The sequence below is a fragment of the Heliangelus exortis genome, chromosome 2 (assembly GCF_036169615.1).
Source record: "Heliangelus exortis chromosome 2, bHelExo1.hap1, whole genome shotgun sequence".
Lineage (NCBI taxonomy): Eukaryota > Metazoa > Chordata > Aves > Apodiformes > Trochilidae > Heliangelus > Heliangelus exortis.
In genome coordinates this window covers 110,391,426-110,418,914 of record NC_092423.1, presented here as the reverse complement: position 1 = coordinate 110,418,914, position 27,489 = coordinate 110,391,426, and the positions used below count along the sequence as shown (strand labels likewise).

Sequence of the window (27,489 nt, the reverse complement as noted above, 5' to 3'; positions counted from 1 at the left end):
GAATCACCGAATAAGATAAAGCCATCTGCCCATTTCTGAAGCTTTCTAAAGTGATATAACTATTTGCTTTTATGGAGTAATTTAGATTTGATCAGTCCTAGCATTGGAATTAGTTGGCTGTAAATGGGACTCTACCCCTCAAAATAGAGGATGGGATGAAACAAGCTTCTTCCAGAATAAATAAGAAATACTTATTCGCAACAAATTCTACCACCAGTTCTGTGGCAAATGACTCATAAATACATTTTAATGCTAGAAGTAGTTACATTAGATTATCTTGCCTGACAAATTGCTTAACATGGATCACAGATTTCTACATACATGGTAGTGCCTCTGTTGCAGCCAGCATCAGTTTGGATAAAACTGGTGGTAAAAAAAAGAAAGTAGTTTAAAAGCTATCAAGATTTCTCGCTAGTTCCTTCCACTGATTAATCATCTGAGCTTTTACAATTTTTAACTACTTTTCAATTTTAACTTTCCTGACTTTGATTTCTACATGCTCTTTCTTTTTACCTGATTCTTAGCATTGAAGAGCTCTTCAGTGCCTTGTATTTTCTCTCTGTTAAGGTACTTTCACCTCATACTCAACAGACCTATTGAATTTTTAATAAATTATTTCATGTCCTTGCCATTCTGTGTACCTTTCCCCTCAAGACTGTTATTTGCATCTCTATAAATGTTCCTTTTACATCATACATAGCTCACTGCTGAATGTCATCAATTCACAATGAATAATCTAATCCAATATAATTAAAATGTGATTTTTGTACTATCTACTTTGCATGCCAAAATATTATTTCAATCCAAAAACCTTGACAATTAAGAGCTTTACATGTATGAGATTTGTATTTTCACATGACATTTGGAAATTTTCTACAGAACACTTTTTTATAACGTAAAATTGTTTTGGTAGTGGATGAATGTGATTGTCAGGGTTTGGGTTTTTTTAAATCCTTTTTGACTATCTAAAACAGTAAATTCTGAAAGAGGAGATGAGGGCTCTTTTGCTGAATTTATGTGCATAAAGCTGTTTTTCACACAGTCAAAATAAAGCCTTTTAAACTCAACTTTATGCTTCAAATTTTAACGTTCTTCCTGATTATTTAGAATATCCAAACACATTAAAAATAATGACTTATTGCCTTGCTTAGAGCAAGCCTCCTCCTCTTTCTTTACCTTGTAATCAGATGGGAGGAGAAGGATACAGTAATGACAAAGCAGTGGTTAAGTAGAGGGCTGTTGTAAATATGAATCCACTAGTTATAAAACACATAATAATCCCTGGCATATCTAATTAAGGTACAGAAGATTCTGCCCTCTAGGTTATTTGAGGCTTAGAGAACTGTAAAAATGTAAAATAGCATCCCAGATTCCCAAATGGTTCATATGAAGAATCAGAGCCTTTTGGATGGATGCTAAGGAAGAAACCACACTCCACACATACCAGCAGCTATGAAGAAAACATTAGCTGAGTTCTGAGTTTTATTTAACATGTTTCAACTGTATTCCCTTTTGACAAATAAATCAGTGAAATTCTCTGCCGGGTGTAGACATTAATATTTATTTAGTGTTTTAATATTTTTACTGTCACCAGAAGTGGTAGTATTCTCTCATATTGAAACACTGAAATATTAATGTGTATTCAGCAGGATCTGGCAGTTCATATTCTCCACTGTAGAGCTTTTGTCATAAAGAGAAGCTCAGAGAAATCTCTCTGAGGAAAATCGCAATTCTACTTTAAAAGATAAGGTAGCAAGTCTCTCTAATCAAAATTGTCCTTGTGAAGCTGATCAAAATTTTAGTGAGAATTAAGGAGTACGATAAGGAGAAAAAACGCTTGCTGACAGATTTAGTAGTCAGCCCTGTCCTTGTGGCATGAAAGAGTTATTGAAGTTGCCATTTGACAGCAGGAAAAAATATTGGCATGTTTGGGTGAAAGTTGCATCCTAGTTTCTAATGATTATGGGTCTAAATATGGAAAAAAACCCATATCATTGCTAAGGAAGCAATGTGAAGGTCAGTAAGGGTTGTGACATTTACTAATGCACTTTGACAAAGAAGACATGAACCAAGACCTCTATGTTCTTGAGTCTAGAGGTGTTGTGTCCTGACCAAAACACACAGTCCTGCATACAAATCTTCTGCTCCTTCTCAGGACACCCTCAGCAATATAGAAGGAAATACACTTTAGAAATTAAATGAATTCTAAAGCAGTTCTTCCCACTCACGGGCTAATTCATATGAAGGTTAGCACAGACCACTTGCAAGTTCTTCTACTTAAAGTAAATATTAGCCACAAAAGCTGTATCCATACCAATAAATTAAGAATGCATGAAACTGTTTGTTGATACTATAGCCAGTTGGCAAGGACCAGACCACATATTATGAAAATCTTTATCCCCTTAAGCAGGGTGCTCACATGCAACAGCTCATTAGAAATTCTCCTTCCCCCATGGTAACTCAAGTTAAGCCAGGAACTGTTTTGGAGAGTGACAGACAGATGATTTGGCCCAGTAATCCATAGTATTGATAATTCTAGAATAAATCAGGAATATAGATGATGGTGTTTCACTATCTGAAAATGCTCTGATATTTTCTTCTAGTACACATGTATACTGAACAATTTGAATTTAGATGAAAACATGGAACTAAATTCACTTAAGAGACACTGAGTGATGACACTGTCCTGCAAAGAGGCATCACTACCTTCCTAGATTTATCTCTGCCCAACGACATGTGAATGTCTCTTCCACAGGAGAAACACAGAGTAATTCTATTTTCTCCATTTTCCTTAAAAGAATGACATGAACTCAGACTCTACCATTGAAGGATGGGGAGTGCAGAAGAGGGAAAACTCTGTGGTAGAAAAGACAAGGTTTCTTCTCTTCATTTTTTCACTAGGTTTATGGAGATATCTCTGAAAATCTCACTCCGAATCTATCTGAGAATGCTATCTCTGAAAATGAAATCACTTCAGTACCTGTTAGCCTGCCCTTTTGCCCTTCAACTCAATCTCCAAGGAAAGCAAACTTATAAGAAAGTAGCATATGAGGTACGACAGAGGGGAAGAAGTTTGAAGGTTATCACAAAGCACCAGAGTATACTTTTTAAAATTTCCTCTGCCTCAGTAATATCCATGGAGGTTGTACAAATGTGTCCAGAAACAGAAGATGCTAAAACGGGACATTGTCCTGGTTTGGGACAGGATAAAAGTGATTTTCTGTCTTGTACTTTTGCTTTTAGCTAAGTCTCCTGTAAGTAGTTGCACTTGCTGAAATTAACAGCAAGTTTCTCAGACAGTGTGTGTTTCTAGGACTGATAACACTCGATGTTTATAGTTACTGCTAGAGACTGGTGTGCAGAGCCAAGGACACTGCTCAGCTCTGAGGAAAACATTTTACCCTCCAGGAGAATAAAGAGGTCCCACCTGCAGCCCTCCTTTGGGGAGGAATGGACAAGATAGATGCCAGAATTGACCAAACAGAGTATTCCATCCCATACACGTCATACTCAGTATAAATTTGAGGGATCACGAGGGCCAAGCCAGATTTCCTGCTTCCACCTTCTGGCTGCCTGCCCTTCCTGACTTTCCTGCCTCCCTTCCTTCACCCAGCATCCTGGAAGGATTCTGTCCCTTCCTCTGCCTGTGGTCCTGATCCGTGCCAGCCCATATCTGTGTGTTCCTGCCTCCAGTTCCCGACTGCTGCCGACTCCAGGAGTCCAGCCTGGACTTTCCCAGGGCTGCCCTGCAGCCTCGGTGGTGACGTGAGAGCTATTGGGGGGAAGGAGGGAGGAATGTGGTATCCATTTTCCTGTATATTTGTATATATTTAGTAATTTTTCCTATTTATCGTTACTGTTTCATTAAAGTTGTGTAGTTTAGTTTCCAACCCATAAGTCTCTCTCCCTTATTCTCTCTCCTTTCTTATCAGGGAGGAGAGAGAGATTAATAGAGAGCGTCTGTTACTCGGTTTAATTGCCGGGCCAGTGTTAAACCGTGACAGACATTTATGATGCTGACATGAAAGCTGAACAAAACCTTAAGTTTATACTTAAGGTTCAGTGTAGCAGCAGTAGTAATGGGAAGCTGTTTTTCTTGGGTTTACTTGCTTTTATATATAGTGAAAATGTGGTTAAGTCCTACAGAAGAAAGTTAGAATATAGTGAAGATTATTTACCTAGGTGCTTACTGTTTTCTAGGCTCAAGGCCTGAAGTAATCCAAGGCTACCAGAAAAAAAGTAGGCTCTGCAAGGCACAAATAAAATTTTTCATCTCCCTCAAAGACTGTGGTCAGAGCATTATTCACATTATGCCCCCAGTGCAATGCCTTCAGAGTGACTAAATTTTACAGTTTATTCTCTCCCTACATGACCACTACTAAAGAGTCAATGTCTGCTCACACTTGGTAGCTAAAGGACGTACTACAGTGATGTGACATCTTGCATTTGGGATGCTCTTCTCCATGATGAAGACTCTACACCTCACAGAAAATGCAGCAGTGAAGGAAATCTTTTTTCTTTTGAATTGCACAGAGGGTTTTTTCCCAGATTTTAAAATTTTTGAAAGCTCTGATGTAAAAGTTTCTGAATTTTATTGAGCTGTTCCATCTGTAATCTACTTCCCTAAGGAAAATATAGTGCATCTGTGACCTACAAAAACTGGGAAATGTACCATGTATGTCAGTATAAATTCTTCCAATGGGAAACACCTTTTAAAATATGATTTTTGGTACTTCTTTTTGATACTATTCTTATCTCTTTGCAGATGGAACTTCAGGAAAGATGAAATTAGCTTTTACATAATTTTGACTTAAAAACCCCAAACCAGCATACACAGAAAAGTATTACAGATGAATGGAAAGAAGAAATTTTTTTCTTCTTCTTCTTTTAATCTCCTCTCCTCTCCTGTTTTAATACCGTGGATCTGGAAAAATGTTTTCACTGTTTTTAAAACAGAGAGAAAACCATATATACCAATTCTGAATGAATTCAGAATTAAAAACGAAATAGCGTGTACAGAGATTACTAATCACAGTTTTAACTTTCTAAATACTTTTCATTACCTTTTCCCATTGACTACAGTTAAGAAAAACTAAAGAAGTTAGGAAAAATAAAACAAAGTTTTAAGAATGATATTGCATATTTAAAGTACTCCTCTGCTCTCAGTCTTAGTGAAATCTTGCACTGCAGCCACAGTTGGTTGCACCAACACATTTGAAAGCAACCAAATTGATTGCTATTTCTTTAGCTCCTCAGTTAGAAAAGAAATGTTAGACTGTTTAAATGTGACATTAAAGTAAAGCTATATAATATTTTCTTAGTCAGGATCAGTTTCTTTACCTTTGTGCCAGCCATGCCTTCTAGAGTTTGACGCGTTATCTACTGACACCAGGACTTCCCATATTGACTTAAAAGGGAAAAAAATTCACCTGTCTGTGTAAATCAGTCACATGCAGTTTCCAGTTGCAGTGTTATGCTCTGGCTTGTCAACTGGTCTGACAAAGGGGTTAATTATTTTATACAGTCTCATCATACCTTGAGAATTTTGCACATTATCTCATAAACTGAAAATGTTTTCTCAGCTCTTGTCCAATCCCAGGTTGTGACCTTGAAAAAACCAAAAAACACAAACAAACAAACATAGAAACAAACAACAACAAATGCGAAAGGAAATGTTATTATTGTTTATTTCAAGAATTAAGTTTACTTTAAGAAAATTACAATCTATCCCTTAATCTTTCATTCCTTTACATACAGTATGACCAAGCACTGCTTCAGAGCAGCAGCTATCAGGGAGCAGACTGTTCCAGCCAGGAAAGGCTTCAGAATCATCCTGGTTGGCTGCTTGTGCTTACAGACAGTGCCTTTGATGCTCAGTGCAGACTGATGAGGCTTCCCCTGGGAGCCTTCTGGCCACACTGGTGAGAGCTGCATTGAGATCTTTAGAGGGTGCAGCCACTGAATTCCTTGACTATAAGAGGTCATGTTTCTCAGCACTTTCCCCCTTGTACCTGCATGCCACAATTTGCTGCAGTTTACTAACATTTTTTGCAAATCCACAAAACCAAAGTCTGTGACTTTGCAATGTTTTAGACACTTACCCCACGTGCACTGAAATCCAGGGGAAAAAATAATAAGAAACAACAGAGGCAAATGGACATTTTGGTTTTTTCTTACTAAATTTAATCCACTCCTAAATTCTAACAAACTAAGATTTGAAGAACAGTCTATTTCTCCCCTTTGTCTTGGTAATTGTCAATTGACACAAAGATATGTGGAAAGCAAAAGCAACTATAGAATTAAGGCACTCACAGAAATTGCTTGCCCTTTAAATTGTTTACCTTTAAATTTAAAAGCTTGAGCACCAAGAGAAAAGGTTTCAGCACCTCCTTCTCAATTTAAGTCCATTTTCTCTGATATTTCCAACTATAAACTGTAAGAAAGTGAAACCCATCAGACTTTGGACACTTAACAATTCTAAAGGAGAAAATGCACTGGAAAATAACAGAGAAAATGAAAAAAAGTAATTTTGTTACAAGCTTTCAAAATGTGAATAAGATAAGTTAGAACTGCTCATTTATCTGAGTGTGGCAAGTAGAAGTACCATTGGTCAACCAGATAAAAAAAAAAGGGCAGGAGGAGGCTACTGATATACACTTTTTAACTGTGCATTAGGAATTGACAGAGACCATGGATATACTTCCATTTGATTTTCTGCTTTAAAAGTTTGCAGCACATCTCTTCAGTAAACAACTTAATCCAATGAGTTTACACTGCAAATATAATTAAAACTGTTTTTCTTCTTATAACACTTCACCCACCTCATAAACCGAAGCCCTGAAACTGTGGCTTTGAAAGTTTGTTCTAAATCTTTTTTAATCCCTGGAAGAGATGAAGACATGTACTTGCAAAATGGTAAACATAATTATATGTGTAAACGTCTGAATATAGAAAGCAGGACTTTAAAAGCCCTTTTAAAAGGCCTACTATATTTGACAAAATAATTTTTCTAGGTATATATATGTGCAATTATTAGATCCAGTACAGGTTCTTAAGGTCACTCTATAGGAATTCTTCCTCTGTTTGTACTTTAAAATGCATATTTGTCATTTTGCTTCCCTCTTACTCCATGGAGAGAAAATCTTCTTTATGCCTGATCTTTTTATTTTAGAATAAGAACCAGTACCAGGCAAAATGAAATCACCTTGTGCTTGCAGCTGAAACAAGATCTATAAAGACTTCAAGGACCAGTGGCTTGTCTCACAACAGCAGCTTGCCAGTGTCCTAACTCACATCACCCATGGTTCACAGCCTGTTAAGAACATGTTCCTTCTGCACCCATTTATCATCATGCATTACCCATTTACCCACCAGCAGCATATTACTCCTGGAAACTTATGATTGAAGCCCCCAGTAAAGAGGCTTGTAGTTCCTTTCATAGTGCTTACAAAAGAAAAAAAAAAAATCCTTTTTGTATTGAATAGGAGCTCTCAGAATGTTTTATTTCAAAGGGAGCGAATGGGTCTGCCAAAGCCAGGAGAGATGTGTTTGGGTTAAGATGTTTGGTAGTCTTATCCTGAAATATATCCTGAAATATATCCACCAACAAAAGCCAAATTTTTATTACTAACCATGGAAGAGCCAAACTCCCATACGAGTGAATTAGTGTACAAGCACTGAACATCCATAGTTTTCAATTCATTTTTACTTCCATTCTTTATGTCTTTCACATGAATAATTTTGCTAAACAAACACAAATAGTGACTGATAAATGATGTAAAGACTCTCGAGCTGTCTTTGAACTACCTCAGGCAGTAAGAGTTACAGCCTGGATCTGGCAACACAGCAGTTACAAAGGTCAAACAGAACATATTAATCCTCACTACCACCACCCCTGATTCCTGTATGGGACTGCTCCTGGTCCTTAAATGCTGGCTTAAAATTTAGCTAGAGGGTATCCCTGTTTACTGCAAGTTTAGTGGTACCTTAAAACTGTGAAAGTAAATTGCTGAGTATGAGACAACAGCTAACATTTTTCCTGGTGTTGCTAGTTGGGTTCCAATTAATATCTATAACCTAAACCATTCTATTTGATTCCCTGCCTTCCTTTTGGTGCTGCCAAGGAGAATAAAAGCTACATTCAGGATGAAATCTATGTACAGAGATATTGCCATTTCCACAGCATGTACAAAGCTTTGATATTATCTCAGCAGTTTGACTAGAATGATCACTCATTTTAAATCTACCCATCTAGGTTTAGGCTTGTTCTGTCTGCCAAGGGGAAATGAAAACAAACATTTTAGCACAAGCAGATTTCTCTTGAATTTTTCTATGCGTCCAAGTAAGTGGGTGAAAAGAAATTAGATGCTCAACTGTCTGATGAACAGCTACTTTCTGTCACTTTATCATTACATTCTCTGCAATGTGTCACTGCTGTAAGTTTCAATCCTGTTATCTCAAGGAGTGATTATCTCCTTGGGAAAACCTTGTAAATATGACATGAAATTATTTTATTTAATAACATTTATTCCACTAGGCATGAGAAATATACTTACTGGAGGTGCTATAAATTTATACAATGAAGATCCCCTCAGTGCTAGAAACTTTGGTGTGTACATTCGATCCTGAAGGGAGTCTTGTTCCCGTTCTTCTGTCCAGCCCATGTAGACTATCTGACAGAAAAATCAATAGTGTTGACAAATTGCTCAGACACTTTCTTCAAATGAATTGCAAATATTTCATGCAAGTAAACAGATGCCTGTCAAATTTTACACAGTTATAAACACTGAACCACAATATGGTGTACTGGCAGTTTGCTTACTATCACACACTTGTAAAAAGGATAATGACAATTGAAATGCATCAGAGCAAATGTTTATTGTGCTGCCAAAACAAAAAAGCCAAACCACACACTCAGTGGATGTTAAAGGTCTATTATCTCATTAAAAGTGCCCCGAATTAATTCTACATATTTGCTGACAGATCATGTCAGAAGAGTTTAATGAAAGCAAAGTGTAAGGAGCCACTAGGCAGGAATACCAAAAAAACGTTAACTGTTACCACACAATGTAGATAACAGTTTCCACGTACCTGTTCCCAATTATGTGTTAAACCATATGATGTCACAAATTTTATTTCCAAATGACTGGTTGTTATTTATTTATTCTCTAAAATAACTTGTATAGGAGTTTTGAGCATCCTTGCTGAGGAATAGTAAATAAATAGACTGTTTTCAGACACTATTTTGAAAAGAATTCACTGATACCAAAGAATTAATCAGAATTATGTCAACACTTACCACCACCTGAATATGTTTTGACATAGATGTATGAATGAGAACGTATTCAAACTCATTTTAAGATCTAATTCCCCACCTATCCATCTATTATGTTTGAATAATTTTAATATCAAATCCTTAAAGAGTAACAGAGTATGAGTCACCATTCTGCCAAGTCCTGTAGAACATCTGAACAAGGAGTAGGAATATTATGAAACTTAGGATTTAGAACCACACCATTAGTAATAAACAATTTCCAGCATGCACTGGTTCACTACTGATATGGAAAATAGATCAACCTGTTATTCACACAGTGCTGCTAATGGAATAGACATATTTTAAAATCTTTTTGTGAATCTGATTTCTATATTAACTAGGCATGGAACATCCTCTGTGTTTAATGGTATTAATTAACATGCTAGGAAAATGGTTTATAAAAATAAATACAATAATTTATAGCAAATTCGTTAGTAAATTAGTCAGTAAATTTACAATTATATAAATTTACCTAAAACAAATGTTGATACTGTATGTTCTATCCTTTAAGGTTTTGTGTGCCATTTACACATTTATTTCATCAGTGTTGGGAAGCAGGATTTCCATTAACAGTTCTTCATGGAATATTCACTAAAATAAATGGCAGAGTCTGATGGTCTTTCTGTTCTTTGGATTTATTGTAGTACAGTGGAAATTAATGACTTTTTCCAATCACCATGTACAAAATCTACACTACTGTTCTCCATCACAGTTCATCAAATATTTTATGGTCTATAAACAAAGACAGGGAGAAGGTCCATTCCTCTAACATTTACTGTTAAACCTCAACATTTAATTCACTTGCCAAGAGCAAACACTAACAGAGTAATACAGTCTCAGGTCCAGTGAATAACAAGTGTTTTAGTAGTTTCTCTTTTGCTGAGTAAAAATGTTTGTAAAATTCAAGAAGAAGGGAGAGCTATACCACAATACTCAAGAATCAAGCAGAGTGCTCAATAATGCATTGCCATGCAGTAACTAAAAAGCCACATTCTCTGAAATCTCATTCTTTCCTGAATGAGCATTTATTCACAAAAAAACCCAACCATCTGACAGGTACAGTGAAAGACGTTACAAATATTTTTAGTTCAACATTTACGGAGGTTTTCCTCAGATCTACTGTTTTAGATGTTAAGCAATGCTGGATAAGAATTAATACCCATCCCTTCAACTTGGTAGAAAAATGTAGAACTTATTGACAGAGAGAAGCTATACAGAAGAGTAAAATTAATTTTCAGAAAAATATACTACTACGTGCAGAAGTTCAGAACATTTTCCTCTCTCTGTAACTGAAACAAAAGGAATGATCTCTAATTTCTAGGAACTGAGATGTCTACAGTTTTAAACTAGTTAAACTGAATTAACTCCTTTCCATCTTTGATTTGTTTGATTAAAATCAGACATACAATAAGATATCATCTCACTTCATATTTAATATCACTGTAGCCCTGTATGTGATCTGTTTTCAGCTAGTGTTTTTCTCATTCCTAATTTCTACTTCTACTATTCATCAGAATAACAAGATACAGTCAGTCATGCTGTGCAGATGTTTGATATTTCCCATTTGATTGCCTTAATACTAAAGCTGCAATAAAATTTAAGGCAATCACTCCTTTAGACATTTCTCCCTTGCCTCTGTACGTCATGAGGAGAAATTAGATTGATTTTTCAGGCAACCTGCTGTAGTAAGGCTTTATTAACAAAAAGGCATCTCTGCTTCAGACTAAATATCTGGTGTAAAACATACAGAAGAACTGTTAAGCAGTCTGTATGATTATAATCAGGAACACTTGAAAAGTTGTCTGAGCACACGAGCATATTCAAATGTCTGTATTAAAACAAGGGCTAGTTTCTGGAAAACAGGACAAATCTGAAGAAATACTTGATACCATAACTTTTACTTATGTGTTCCTAAATTGATCTCAGTTAACAAAACACATTGAATGTGTGAAGTTAGGTAAAATATTGCAACTCTTCTTAATGAAGCTGAGAATCTATTGAAGATTTTCACACTTACGAGATAAAATAGAGGCCAGGTTCTTGAAACATTTATGTTATTGGCAAACATTTTGATTTCTAAAAAAGCTTTGACTATGAATAACTTCAGAAAAAATATTTATTTGGAAAGGGACCTTAACTTTACAAATTAGAAGTTCATGTGTATATTTACAGATTGAAAAATCACACAATCATTGGAAGGAACCTCTAGAGAAAATCTAGTCCAACACCCCTGCTCAAGCAGGATTGCCTAGAGCACATTACATATGATTGTATCTATGTGGGTTTTGAATATCTCTAGAGAAGGAAACTCTACCAACCTCTCTGGGCAGCCCTGTCACCTTTACAGTAAAGTTTCTCCTCATGTATAGGCGAGACTATCTGCATTCCAGCTTGTGCCCATTACCCTTTGTCCTGGCTGGACACTACTGAAGAAACTGTCTCCATCCTCCTTACAACCACCCTTGATATATTTATAGGCATGGATAAGGTCTGCTCTCAGTCTTGTCTCCAGGCTAAACAGTCACAGGTCTTTCAGCCTTTCCATGTAAGAGATGCTCCAACCCCCAAATTATTTTTGTTGCCCTCTGCTAGATTCCCTTCAGAGGTTCCCTGCCTTTCTTGAACTGGGAAGCCCAGATTTGGACACAGTATTCCAGACGGGGCTTCACTAGGGTAGAACAGAAGGGGAGGATGACCTCCATCCCTCCATCAGCCTACTGTCCACAGTCTTCCTAATGCATCCCAGGATACCTCTGGCCTTCTTCACCACAAGGGCACATGGCTGGCTCATGGTTAACTTATTGTCTACCAGGACTCCAAGATTCTTGTCAGCGTTGCTTTCCAGCAGGTCAGCTCCTAATTGATATTGATGCATGGGGTTGTTCCTAACGAGGTGCAGGACCTTACATTTGCCCTAGTTGAACCTCATTAGGTTCTTCTCTGACCAACTTTCCAGCCTGTCCAGGTCTCACTGGATGGCAGAACAGACACCAGCTGTGCAGGTGTATCAGCTGATGACACGGGTCCATCAGCAGGTGTATCAGCTACTCCTCCTAGTTTTGTATCAGCAAATTTGCTGAGGGCACACTCTACTCCATCCAGTTAGTAGCTGAATATATGAACAGGATTAGACCCATTACTGACCTCTGGGAAACACCACTGGCTACAGCCCCCCAGCTCAACCCTGCACTATTGACCATGACCCTCTGGACTCTGTTAGTCAACCAGCTCTCAATCCAGAACGATTTGTTCCATCACCTTTTCAGGGACCGAGCTGAGAAGAAAAGAAAGACCTTATGCAGCTGTTTCTACAAAGATTAATTTGAGATTTGTGTGTGAAATCACTAGAAGGCATCAGTATAAAAAAAGTTCATGCTAGCCCTGGTTTTCAGGATATTGACTCGCTAATTTAAAAAAATTAAATAAGTTAATGATCTACTAGTGTAGCTAGAGAGGTTAAACCCCCTGATTTGCACAAGGGATGTGTGCATTTTACACGGGATTGGCTTAAGTGTTTTCCAGATTAATAGGAATGGTAGCTAGATGATGAGAAAAAATGGATGTGTTGTCTGGAACTATCTGCCTTCCTCACTTGAATGGGACACCTTTGTTCTGGCAGACACTTCTCTTTTTTTACGTGCCACATAACTCACCTTTGGCACAATTTAGCACGGCCCTGAGCAGTTTTTTTTGGCTGCCAGGTTTATCACTGAGAAGACTCAACCCCACTGCCTTCCAGGCACCTCACAGCTGACCTGAGAAGCTTCAGGCATTCTCTGTCGTTCTCAACAGAGCAACTCTCAACAAACTCTTTGATAATGAGCCTATCTCACACACATCCTGACTAAAAAAAATTTACTATGTCACACACTCATAATTTCCCTTTTTTGCAAGGAGAAGGATTCTGGTTTCTTTACTGGGAAAACTACCTCTGATATATGGTCATGTTTGAATTCCTGCCTGTTCACTTTTCACCTACTCTATTTACAAGCAGGCATAAGGAGGGCTGTAAATTTTAATCCAGAGTAAAATTCTCATTTTTTAAGGGTTTTAAAGAGATAACAGTGAAATACAGAAAGCTCAGCACACAGGTGCCAAGAAAGTAAACATCATCTGTTCTAAAGCCTAGTAGCTTTACTGTGTTAAGGACTTATCTTTTGATTAATGACTTCTTTTTTGTCTTCTATATGTACACAGTAAGTGAAATACATTTTCAAGGCTAAAAAAACAAAAATAGGTCCAACAAAAAAATATGTTCTATGACTGAGCTGGAGGGCACGGGAAACATTCTGAAGGAAGAATAAGATTAAATTATTGCAAGTCACTAGACAATACCTTCCAGACTCTTGATGATGCCATCAAGCAAAGAACTGACATAATCGCCCTTCTCAAAGTACCACTGTGACTGAATCATTTAACAAAGATATTTATTATCATACTTAATTTGGCCCAGGAGTAGTTTTTAATTAAATTTCAAGGACTGGTTTCAGATATTGTTTTGATTTTCACTTTCTCTTTCTCTGACTAGGACTGACAAGAAGAACTTTAAGCTATCTGGCTGTATATCTGAGAGCTCACTACTCTTGTAGCTCCTTCATTCACATCCTGAAAGCCTGCTAGATTTCTGCTTCATCCAAAGAAGAAGGCAACCATAAAAGTGTGAGAATCCCAACTGTCTGAGTAAATAACAAATGTAGAAAAATAGGCATGTTTGACAATAGCCCCCTTTTCCGTAGCAATGACTTCACAAGAGCTCAATTACAAATATTTTTATAGCTTTGTTAGACTGAAGTTTAAAGTTGATAAATGATTGGCACAGATACATATGTTAATATAGAAAAGCCTGCTTAGGCTTAGAGAATCATATTTAAATACTTGGTCTTCTGATGAAACCACAATCAAAATTCTAAGGAATAATGCTTTTCAAGAACAAAAAATCTACAGATGAGAAGTATTTGATGCATGTGCACATGACTTCAGTGGACCAACATTACCAGTACCAGTTAATAATCAGCAAAATAAACAAGCAGTATAAAATGTTAACCATCGATGTTAACCAGCTACACCAAATAATCTTTTGTCTAAGGAATGGACAGGTTTTGAGGTTATGCTATTATGCAATAGAATAAACTGAATTTTGAAATAGAAAATTATACTTTTCGTCATCTATAAAAATTGAGTATAGTGGTTAAACTTCTGTTTCTGTTCATATCACATCATAGGATATTGTAAACTAGTACATAAAATTTATATATATGTATAACATTGTGATTGTTTCTTTATCAGATATTTATCCTGAAACTTTCCATAAAGTCAAAGTGTGTGTCTGAGATATGTAGATGTAAAGAAATTATCATTAATAGGTAAAATAGAAAAAAAAATTCTGAAAGTAAGACATTTTCACAATCATATTGGTCATTTATTTCTATCTCCACAACAATAATGGGAATAACTGACCTTTTTGGGGTTTTTTGTTAACCAATATCCAGATTAAAATCTGACAGATGAGACTTTACTTTTGACAATATAAAAATTATTTAAAGTACAAATTCCAGAAAATTACCAGATTTATCACACAGGAAAAAAAAATCAATAAATGGAAATAAAAGTTAAAAAAACACCTCTAAAATGTTTTCACAAATATACTTGATAGAAAACCACCTAATATGAACTTCTTTTTTTTTTTTTTTTTTTTTTTTTAAAAATAATTCTATATGTAAATCTGAATGCCATTAGGAAATCAAGCTTGTATGTGTACTTTTTTCTAGATGTGTATAATCTCTCAGAGACTTTTGTAAGCTACAGATTTTTCAAATTTTTTTGCTTTTAAAACTCTTTTATTTTCAGTGGATTTTGAATGGTTCATGAAGACTACTTCTGAAAAAATTACAGCTGAACGGATAAAGCTTGCAGCACTTCAACAAATTGGTCCCAAAGAGTATTCATATTCCAGTCATATAGAGATAACATGTGTCACAGCTTTTCTCCTTCACCACCCTTCAGATTTTGAATTTTCAATCACAATAGCCTGAAAAATAAACTATTTTAATAAAAACAAATAAATGATCTCTAATTGAAATCCATAGCATGCATCTTGCTAGATCTACAGGAAGAGATTTATTCACTATCTTGTAGCATTAAAAGATATCATATATCAAAGGACCTTTGATGTCTTTTAGTAAAGTATATGGAAAAATTTGAATTATTTATCTTAGTGAGATATGAGATCTCTATTCTTAAGTGTATTCAGAACTTGACTGAGCAAAATCATGAGCAACTTGATTTACATTGGCCCTTTTTGAGCAGGGTTTTGACCAGATGGCCTGCAAGAACCCTAAATAATTCCGTTGTTCTATGATTCTTTGATCTCAAAGCAGTCATACCTGTTTTGGAATCTCTTTTAAAATAGTCCTGACTTACTGCTCTTAGTAAACCAGCTTCAGCACTGTTTTTATTGCAGTGCCACATTATTCTTCAGTGGCACACATGGTAGTGCATACCAAATGTAATGGTTCACATTTCATAATCCAATTGTAGCTGTCCAGGTTTTTCTGAATATCTACCTTAATTTTCAATGGGACAGTGTATCAAACTTCTCACTACAGACTTTCATCCTTAAAATACACTCTGGAAAAGAACTTTTAGTCCAGACTGCTTTCAGGTACAGCACCCTTGAGACTGAAGACAGTCGGACTCTTGCTCATAAAGAGTTATTGAAAAATGAAAGACAAATCTTAGCATCCCTTCTCTGTTGGTAACTGGGGGACAGGAAATGGTTATGATTTGCAAAGGACTCAGATGTTCTATGGAAACTGAGGAAGAAGGCAAAGAGGAGGTGAGAAGTCAGATGAGAAGAGTATACAGAAGCTAAATATCTTGAAATCAGTCAAAATTCAGTTGGCTTACTAAACAGAATGGAAAAGCTGGCATATAAAGGACTAAAGTAATGATGCCCAACACACTCTTCACATAAATAATAACTTCCTGAATCAATTACTAAGAAGGAAAGACAACTGAAGCCACTTTAAATGTTTTTTTTCCAAATGAGGTATCCAAAGAAAAATCTGTTGAGAAAGAGATCCAGGAAACAGTTCTATTCTGAAAGACAGTAAGGTAGAGGAAAACTGCTGCTACAATATTGCTTCTTAGAGCTGAGAAAAACCTAAGGCATTATTAGATCAAGAACATGATATTCATTATACTCTACATAATATTCTTTTCATGCTTCTCTTCATAATGTAATTTTTAACAGGAATCCAAAATTTTGCTTTGTTAGAAAAAAGCCTACTTTAATTTGACTTGTGTTTAGATTGGAACTGGGATATCTTAAGGACTTATTACTGGTCACATGACAATTTCCTCTGGCAGAGAGTTAGCAATAGAGTTCATAACATTTATTGAATTCATATTGTACTTAATTATTTATAAATGATGGAGTAATGCCTGTAAATAGCTGACTTGTCTCTGACATCTCAGTGGAGTTTCATCTTTCACTAGAAAACCTGTCTTTTAGGACTACTAGGTAACAATTATTTTACAATAATATCAGAGCTTTTTTCCATTAATTTTTTTTAACTTGGGTTTCTCACCATCATGAATAACCAAGGGATACAACCCAAGATTAAGATTGGCTACTGAACAAAGTGTTAGATGCTGAAGTTCCATATCCACAGAGAGATCTACATAGGGACAGGAAGGTTCCTTTACTCCCAGAGAAGATGACACAAAAAAAATCCACTGAGGGTATCATCTCTGGCTGAAAGAGGGATCCTGACAGAATAGTTCAAGGCCCTGTGAAGAACAGACAGTGATAGCAGGGACTTTATCAGACAATCGATGGATGTAAGCTCATGATTAATACTTGGATAGAAGTCTCTCCTCTCACAGTGGGCATGGTCTCAGGGGGGCTTTGTGCATAGTCTCGGGGGTCTGTGTCCTTTTTACATACTCTCCCACTCTCTGGGGTTGCTTTTGAATGGCAGGCTGCTTCAGATGGAGTGGAAGAAGATGCTGCCATGTTATCTCATCTACCACCATTAGGGCAGGTTTGTGGGAGCAAGAGGATGGAGTGATGAGTGAGTGCTTCTTTTAAGCAAGTAACATCACCAGTAGGCTGTTAAACAAGTAATAGAAAGCAGAAGGACTTCTGGCTGTCTATTTAAAGAAAGCAGCTAGAAACTGCATGCTGCTGTATATTGATCCTGCTGGACTTCAAGGATGCTCTCAGCATGCCAGTTGGATCTAGTGCCCCTGGACACTCAGCACTTGCATGTTACCAGAGATCTGGTTTTAAGAAGAAAGAACCCAGATGTCTGATTGCACTTTGGTTGGGAGCTCCCAGTCACAGCAATGCTTATCTACCACATCAGGCCCCTTCACATCTCCAGATCAGCACCATTTACCACAATTATTTTTCATAAATAAGGGTGAATGTTTTGGTGGTTCTAAGACCAGCATCAGTGAGAGATATTTCAATGTGGAAAATGTTTCTAATCAAGTAAGTAAAGTTTTCAGTTGCCAGTGCCAGATAATTGTTTATTTGTTTGTTGTTGTTGTATTTCTCTTTGCTGTTCCATAAAATAGAACGGATTTAGTAAGTTTATTTACCAAAACAGTAACACTGAAAGTAGAATATCTCTAACATGCCAGATATATAACAGACATCGCTCATTAAACAGTGTCTCCTTACCAGGAAATACAGCTGTTTAAAAAGACCAAAAAAAGAATTTCTAGGGGATGCTTTGCATTTGAAATTAACTACATTTTTTAAAGATTTTCCATAATTTTAAATGTCAATTTTCCTTCAAACGTTGAGGGATGACTACTTCCTGGGTTTTTTCCTTCTTCACTGGTAGGCAAGCCATAAATTGCCAATTGGTTTCTACTATTTTACTGTTCTCTGAAATTCAGGTTGCAACTGTAACACCAGCACCATGTACTCTTATTGCGATGAAAGGGAGAAGGTCAAAGACTATCTGTGGTCCACAAAACTCTTATTATCCACTCTTCTTAGGAGTTCAAGGCATGAAATAGTTTTCCTTTCATATGGTATGATACGAAGCATACATGGATGTAAAATAAGTAAACAAGAAAAATGAAATGCTTATTTACCTCTCCTCTTGAAGGAAACTGTAATAAAAAGTACTTTCTTTAAGCCTTTTGAGTCCCATGTGCTCCTTCAATAGAAGAGCTAAAGTCTATTCTTCATTGATTAAAAATAATTTATTTAGATGATGCAGTTCCCCAAGGAATACTGTGTATATAAATTTACTGAACATCTACATTTTAATCTGCTAAAATTAATGTTGTTCTGAGGCATTTACACTCACTTGATATAGTAGAAGAGACATTACAATAAAACATTACAATGTGTAATTTCTAGCCTCAATGTAAATTCAAAAATGGCCAGACAGAACAAATCCATAACTGTTAAACTATAGCATTCACAATTCCTGATTTAAGGTGAGATTAGAAAAAAAAATAAAATATTCCCCATACTTAATCTAAGTTTAACTGTAAAAAAATGAGATTACATATATATTTTGTGGATACAGTAAGTCAATTTATCTCCTTTTCTTATTTCCTCTTTCTGTTACCACTTTTGAGGAACTTGTCAGAGAACAGAGAGATACAGGACATAGGCATCATTCAAGGCATCTACTTCTAAATAAGGGTACTAAAATTTGCTGCCTGTCCTTCTTTGTTGGCCAGACAAATATCTATAAATTGTGCCCAAGAATAACAAATATGAAACAGATGCAAGCATTTAATCCACTAGAATTAAAAATGGCTATTTCTTGGTTTAATATTTGCTACTTACATTTCCAGTCTCAGACATCATAAATATCAAACTCTCCCTAAAAATCTGTGTTTTAAACGGCAGGTAACCCTTTCACTTTCCTTTATGTAACAGATCCCATTTCTTGAGTAAGCAGCAAAATATCATATCCAAATATGTTTAGAGACTTAAGAGTAGGATTTAATTATGCCATGTATATAAATATAACACAGGGATAAAATGATGCAACAAAAGCAATTTCTTTGATTGGCATTTAAATTCAGTGGTTTCTCACCATTTGATTTCATCACAGATACAGAATTATGTTTCTGGGAAGAAGTGCAATTATAGATTCATGTTAAAACTTTATTACAAATCAGGAAGGAAGGATTCCTCTGAATATTTATTTCTTTTATGTGGTGGGAGTGAGTGAAGGGGTGTTGTCTGATTTGAAAGAGCCCTGGATGCATACAGGCAGTATCAGAAAAGCCTTTGTTACATCAACCTAGCAATTATAGCACTCATGAAGTCAGTTTGTCACACCTGTATCTTTTATCTTCTAAACTAAACATCAGGCTAAAAAAATGAGGAATACAGAAAGTAGTAGATCAAGCTTTCCACTGGCCAGTTGTATACTTTTAAGCCATGACTGTCACTCTAAAATATTAATAAACATATTATTTGATAAAGTATGTCTGTCTGTCTATTTAGAACAGGAACTTCCATCAGTGTCTTAGAAAGTATCTTTGTGGAAGCATTCAGAGATTTGAACCTGACATGAAGGAAACTTTGACTCAAATCCCCAAGCCACAAAGAGAGAAGGGCTGTCAGATTTGACACTCTGAGCAGTATAAGGTAGTGCTACAGCTCAGCTGTTTTGAATCATAGAAATTTTTTGATTGGAAAAGACCTTTAAGATCATCTAGTCCAGCTGTCATCCTAGCACTGCCAGTTCTACCACTAAGCTTCGTCCTTAAGCACCAAATTTGTATTTCTTTTAAATACCACGAGGGATGGTGACTCAACCACTTTCCTGGGTAGCCTGCTCGAGAACCCTTTCAGTGAAGAAATTATTCCTAATATCCAATCTAAACATCCCTGAATTTTGTCCCAGTGGTTCTCCATTTTTCAGGAATGAAATGGGTAACAGCTGGGTATCACATCACTTCCCCACAGATTCCAAAGTAATTTCTATAATCTAACCTTGAAATGCCACTAAAATATGTACAATATGTAGTAACTCTTCTCCCAGAACCAGTAGCATTTTTTAAATCTGTTTATCAGTTTAGGATTCTACTTATTAACATCTAGTTGTGACAAACATGTTTTATTTCACTCAATTTTAAATGTCTGCAACAGAATTAGGCATTTAGCTTCCTCTCATTCATCTGCCCTGTCTAAGCCCTTACTGGAGAATAAATTCCATTCATCCCTTTATAGACTGAAGTCTGAATACAGTTTTAACATGGATGTGGTCACTAAATTTGATCAAGCAAAACTAACCCCTAGTAAAAGCGAATCTTAGGGAGTGACATTAATATCACAATGAACAAAAGTAGCAAACTAATACTTATTTTACTAAAGAGTTATTGCTAGCAAAAAATGAAGAAGATAAATGAGAAAAATATGTAAATGAGGACGAAAACTATACTGGAGGCAAAACTGAATTTGCTGGATATGCAGAAATTATTTAATACACAGCTTGAGACTTATAGTTTGAGATTTAAATAAGAACTTGATCTAATCACTCTTTTCTGTCATCTAAATTTCCAGCAGGTGTCTAAATTACTTTCATAATTTTGTGAGCTATAGGGTATGAAGCCCTAGGATATAAGCATTGCTATCCAATAACTGCATCAAGTGAATCACAACATGAATTTTATCCTACTCATCAGGTAACCCACTATCTTCAGGAAATGGTCTGACCTTCCTCTCAAAAGTCAACATGTAGGTTTCCCAAACCTAAACTCTCAAAAGATTTATGGTGCGCATTGCTCTTCTAAAACTTTTGTATGTCCTGAAGTTCAAAGGCTACTCTGGGCTACAATGTAAAGAGGAAAAAAAAAAAGCTTTTATTTGCCAGAGGAGTGTCTCAGAAGCATTAAAAACAATTAAAGAAACTTCTCAGGGAAAGGTTTGTAATGTCAACCAAAAAACCATATTTTTAGATAGATAGATAGATGATAGATAGATAGATAGATAGATAGATAGATAGATAGATAGATGATAGACAGACTTACAGATATTCTTTTTCTTTTACAGAAAGCTCAATAAAGTATTAATAAGCAACATAAGCCTTTTGAAGGCTTATGTTATGGAGTAATAATCCATGCTGTGGGCAACAGACAGCTGACAACACGATGTGGGGAATTAGCACAGCATAATTTGCACCCTGTTGTGCACTTCTGCTTAATTTAACAGCAAGAGCTTAGCTCCCCCTGTGTGTTTATATAAACATTCAACAATAGAAGCTTCTTTCTAGAGATTTTCCTTCAAAATAAACTTGATCAAATTCTTACTGTGACAACAGATGGTGATAGAGCAGATGTACCATAGGAATTGAAAGTTCAGTAACTGACAGTCAAGAGCTGCAGTAGCAATGGCTACTCTGAGGAACTCCAGTAATGGCATATTGAAAGAATAATTCATTCAAGTCATGCAAAATCAGGAAGAAAAAACCCAAACCATAAATCATACCCTAAGGACAGTGAATATGAACACTGTCCTGAATGTACTTCTAAGTAATGGCTTGTCTTTCTTTGACGACACATCACCTTTCAGTAAAACACCCTGCTTAATTATTCCATTGTAAATATATTAATATACCAGCAATCCCATATTTGAGGTTATTATTCTGCAATTAAAAAATAAAACGGAGTGTGCCGTGTCTCATACAGATGTTGATCACTACAAAAGATGTTCTGTCAGTCTACCTGAGCAACAAAAATCACCTTTTTAAGTGTAGTAGAGATGCAATACATCTGCTACACAGGACAGTGGCTTGAGTGACAGGAAAGCCAGGCACTCTGACATTTGTGTGTACTCACCTTTATACAGTTAGGTTTTATTAAACAAACTCACTGAGCTGAATTTTTAGAAGATACTGTAGATGAGATTGTTCTGTGTAACTTAAGCTGAACAGCAGCCTATTAAACCAGAATATGACATGATATTACGTAGCTGATCTGGTACAGTTGAGTATAGTTGTTTTTCTTAAATTCTATTAAAAGCAAGAGAAAATAGTCATATCCATGTATATTTGTGAAAGTTTCAAGAATGCAAATATGCCTGCAAAAGACTGGGGTTCATGACAGCTGAGTGCTGTGGAACCTAAAGTGTACAATTTTACTGCAGTTTCTTGATTTAGTGTGATGTCAGTTCATTATGTCATGATGTTGTTTTAAAACACAGTTGTGGACAAGGTAACACTGTCTCATTCTCCTATAATTCTTGTTATAAACTGTTCACTGTGAACAGGACAGCTACCAATTATTTTCCCATAAATGTAGTAAAATTCAAGAGGGAAAGGGCTTCTTCAAATGAAAATTAAAATTTTATTATATAGTATTTATAGTATTCTTCCACATTATCCTTTTTTTTCTGAATTCAGCATTGATTTAAGGTGGAGGATTATACCCTTTGAATTCATCATATTAGAAATGAGAGATACACCACGGGAAAAGAAAGTTTTACATACACTGTTCTGCCAAGATATTATAATCTCTATTTAATGTGAAACCTTGAGACTTGACTTCTCTCTGTTTAGTAGAGAAGCACGACACTAATTACTTATAGAATGGTTTGGGTTGGAATTACAGAATAATTGAAATGTCACTGTTGGAAAAGACATCTAAGATCACCAAATCCAACCATCAACCCAGAAAAACAAACCACCATGCTACTAGAGCACGTCCTGAAGTCCCATGTCTACGTGTTTTTCAAATACCTCCAGGGATGGTGACTCCACCTCATCCCTGGGCAGCCTGTTCCAGTACCTGACTACTCTTTAAAAAAAGGAATTATTACTAATATCTAGTCTAAACCTACCCTTTTTCAGCTTGAAATCATTACCCCTGCTCATATCACTACATAAGCCTTTCATTTGTGAACACATATGTTAACAGAACTATAATCCCATTAAATGGATGGCAAATAGCTTGATGAGTAAAATAAATTAAAACTGTAATCAAAAAGCTATGACTTTTCCAACTGCAGTTTAATATTTTATGCTTTCATTTGGACAACAGGGTTCATACATTTTTAGAAGAAGATTGATGAATACAGACTAATCCTGTAAAGTAATAATACTGTTCCCAATGTAGAAAATGTGTAAGATACAATCTGAAGAAAATGTACAGATACATACATATTTGTGTATATATATATTTGCATTCTTAGTTTAATTGGGAATTATTAAGCATAATCTTACTTTGTCCAAAAATTAAATTTTTGTCTGATTTTTAAACAAAAATATCTATTTTGAGGTACCAAGGTACTCTCTAAAGAAAATTGACCAAGAATTCTTGACATATAATAATGCACAGTCAGCACACAATTAAGAGTTGAAATCAGAATTGTAAATGAAACAACTCAAATTTTTCTTTTTCTTACCTGCTGGTTTACGGGAAAATTCCTGTTGATTTTTTTAATCTATAAAAATGAATAAAGAAATAGATTAATATTCAGTCACTAGAATTAAAAAAAAAATAATCAAGCATTAGATTTAAGATATATATCAGACCTCCCTATGTGTGACATTGTGAAATTCTGCTGTTTTGAATACAGGAAAGGAGAATACAAATATTTTCTGAAATCTACAGCACTACAGCTTTCTTGCTGATTAGAATCTGTAGCTTAGAGTATTTAAATATGTAAGTAATTCAGAACAATTTACTGCCATCCACCAAAGCCATCAAGCTTTAAAAAATTTTATTTACTTAGATTATAAAGGAAAATTGGACTGTAACAGCCTTCAAAACACTTCTTACTCCACCCTTGTTTCCTAGATTCAAAACCAAGTGTGCAGTGTTTGGATAATTGTTCAAGCAATTTTTTTCTTAAAACATTCAGCACTAACCTTGGATAAAAAGTAAAGAGAAAACCAGTCTAAAACCTGTGTTTCATGAGATTATATTTAGCCGTGAAAATCACTGATTGACTCTACCTAAATAAACACTGGTAGCTTTCTGACACAAAAGTGTCCAATGCAAGGAAAATTAAGTGTGGAACACACCCATGCCTTTGATTATGAGAAGAAAAATGTTCTTTTTTTTATTTTAAGCATAAGCCCTGAAAACGTCTGAGTAAACCTAGCAAGTCTACCATGTGCATTCATGGCAGATAATATGTTGAACTTATTTTTTGCTCTCTTACATGAACCTTTCACAATTGTTTTTGTATCTATGTCTAAATGAATAAACTGCCTCTTTCATTTAAAGACACTGACAACTAGGAATCTTTTGTATAGCCAACCAACCCCTGAAACCAGTGTAACAGTTATATTGCTTCAAAGTTATGACATCTTTTAGAAGAAGAATCACCACTGAATTTCCTCCAGTGCTTAAAATACTATGGTGAAACAACTATATACAGAGATGTACAAAGCACTGCATTTTGCAGGCTTGAAAACCAGAGTCCTGCAGCCATAACCTCTTTATATTCTCAAGCAAATACAGAGCAAGTCTGGAAGTCTGTCACTGGCATCACATAGTTTCACTATCAAAGGATAATTCTCACTGTCAAGAACACACTGGCAAGCAATTTCAGCTGGTTTTCAAATGTAACCTGAATCAAAAGTGTCAGAAGAAGATTTCCACCCTCCCTTCTTGCATGTACATCAGCTTCAGTTTCCTCCTTTCCTCTGTGTTAAGGGTAAGCATTAGAGGAGCTAAGACATCAGGTGGGCAAAGTTTAAAATAAAAAAGAATTCACACTTTAAAACAACTATCTTAAATGATTTCTTAAAAGGTGGATGACAAACACGAGGATTTTACAGAAAAACAAAGATTCCAAGACTTTAGGAATTTATTCTTAAATCTGACATGAAATACTCTAGCATGGTAAATCCCTGTTTTTCTTAGCAGGGACTGCTAAAATACTTGTAAAACCTTTGTACTGCTTTCTCGTTTAAGCAAAGACTACAGCCAATAAGATGAAAAAAGTAAGTTATGAAAGAATATTGTCAAGATATTGTCTTGCACTGCTCTTGTACAAGAGATCGTATCATTCTAAACAAAATAATGAAAACATCTCTTCAGGGACGAGTAACTATTACATAGTAAATATATTTACTATATTTTGTTTACCTCATATATAGAGATGAATTCAATTTTTTTAAAAAATTAAATTCATTAGGAGCTTCCTGTATTTTTTAATGTTCCTGGTAAATGTAAAGGTAGGATCAAAACATCATTTTCTCATTCATGTATTTCCAGATCATTTTTTAAGTACAATCTAACCACCTACATTGCACAGTTGTTTTAATTATTGTTACTGTGATGAACTAGAACAATAATGTTTATCTTTCAGGCAATACAGTGAGGATTTCCTGAAAAGCATTAATTTCAATTATGTTATAGTTTGCAAATAACACTGCAGGTGTTCTGTTTTACCTGGAACTAAGAATTAAGAGTAATTTGCTTAGGAACATCCTAAATGTCTATCATTCACATGCATAAATATTGGATGTTGCATAAAACCAATAAAAAGTTCTGCAATTATGCAGCAGAAAGGACTGATTTTAAGATTATCAGACACACTGTCTTGAAAGCACAGAAAGAAAAACATTAGCCAATATTTTTCTTCCTGGCATGTTACAAAATACGTCGAGTAAAATTTAATCTACAGATGATCCAGATCCACCAGTTCTTAAGAATCTAAGTGTAAACTTGATAGATTACCTAACAGAGAAATATTCTCTCCATCTTCCATGAAGTTATTGAACTTGTAATACTAATATTTATGAAGCACAATCACAGCCCACAACACCATGTAACTGGTATAAATGACTAACATTTGTTTTCAGCAGAAGACAGCAATATGACAGACTGCAAACATCTACGCAACTAATATTTAAAAATAAAACACCTTAGCAGATACTACAATAAGAAATGGACAAGATATTGTCTTGTACTGCTCCTGTACAAAAGATTGAACTGTTCTAAACAAAATAATGAAAACATCTCTTTAGGGGCAGGTGCCCAAAGCAAGTGCTTTCAGAACATTTTTTTTAGAATTATGTGTTTATCCAGTGAAAAAACATGAAGACTGGTGTAAAAGCAGAAGCTAGTAGGCAAATTCTGTTCTGAAGGCAAATATATAGGAAGTATTATGGAACCTAACTAAGGCTAGCAACAACTACCTGCTTCTACTTCATGTTCAGAAAAACAGGTGCTGAGGGGTGAAATTCTATTCCAGTTCAACTTCCACAACTGCAAATTAGGGAAAAAAAAAGTAAGAATACTGTAGAGAAAGTAGTCTGGGATTTGGTGATCACCTAAACATGGAAGGAGGGTAAAGGGTAAAAAATAAGGTCTCTGCAGTATGTTGCATCTCATTAGAAATAAGTATGTGATGATAATAAAACACATACCTTAGGACATAGCTATGAAGAATACTGGATGACAAGATGCTAGGAAGTGAGGAATGTACCATGGCCAAAATCACAGCCCAATTACATGGCCTGTATCAGCCCTCAACAGAGTGAAAAGATGAGCAGGCTTTGACTTCAGGTATGTACAGCAATTGCAGTATTTGTTTGTTTTATTTTTTGTAATTTGTTTAACTGTAGTCATGCCAGAGAAGAAGTAATCCAGAAGAATACCTGTCAATAGTTTTATCATTTTGTGTGAATCACACCCTACTAGCATAGACCTCTCCCAGAACGCAGCTGATTAAGATCACAAAAGCTTGGTTCTAAGCTTTGCATTCATTTGAAACTGAACTGATTTTTTTTCACTCCTCTGAGAGATATTATTTCAGACCTTCTTTGAGCAAATTGCACAGTAACTATTCTCAATTTCCAGAAGAGGATTTTAAAGTGTAATCTTGTACCCACTACATATTAGGGGTTGGTTTGACCTTTTTTACCTATTTAAATGGAATTTGCTATTCCAGTGTAATCACAGGATCCTCATGAGATCAAAAGGAAATGTGCCTTTCAATGAGCACATGCAGCCCTAAGGACCATTATGATCTAGAGATGAGTGCACAGGTTTCTCCAGTTCTTAAAAAATTTAATAGGAGCAATCATATGTTTGAAAACTCTGTGTGCCCCGTGCTTGCTTTAATCCTATTCCTGAAAAACTGAACTGCAAATGAGAGGCTCACAGTTGCCAATGTGATACCAGGAAAGACAGTCCATGACAGGTATCAAAACTGGTCCTCTGGAAGAAGCAAT

The 27,489-nt window shown here is 35.6% G+C and overlaps 1 protein-coding gene across 1 annotated transcript in view; it reads right to left on the bottom strand.

Annotated features, from left to right (window-relative positions):
- SNTG1 (syntrophin gamma 1) overlaps nt 1-27,489 on the bottom strand; it is a 312,374-nt gene that overhangs the window by 33,617 nt on the left and 251,268 nt on the right. Inside the window, exons 12-14 of the mRNA XM_071737518.1 lie at nt 23,703-23,741; nt 8,556-8,672; nt 5,536-5,607 (exon numbers count right to left, since the gene is read on the bottom strand). Of these exons, the coding sequence (XP_071593619.1) occupies nt 5,536-5,607; nt 8,556-8,672; nt 23,703-23,741 (228 nt within the window). The remainder of the gene's footprint in view (nt 1-5,535; nt 5,608-8,555; nt 8,673-23,702; nt 23,742-27,489) is intronic.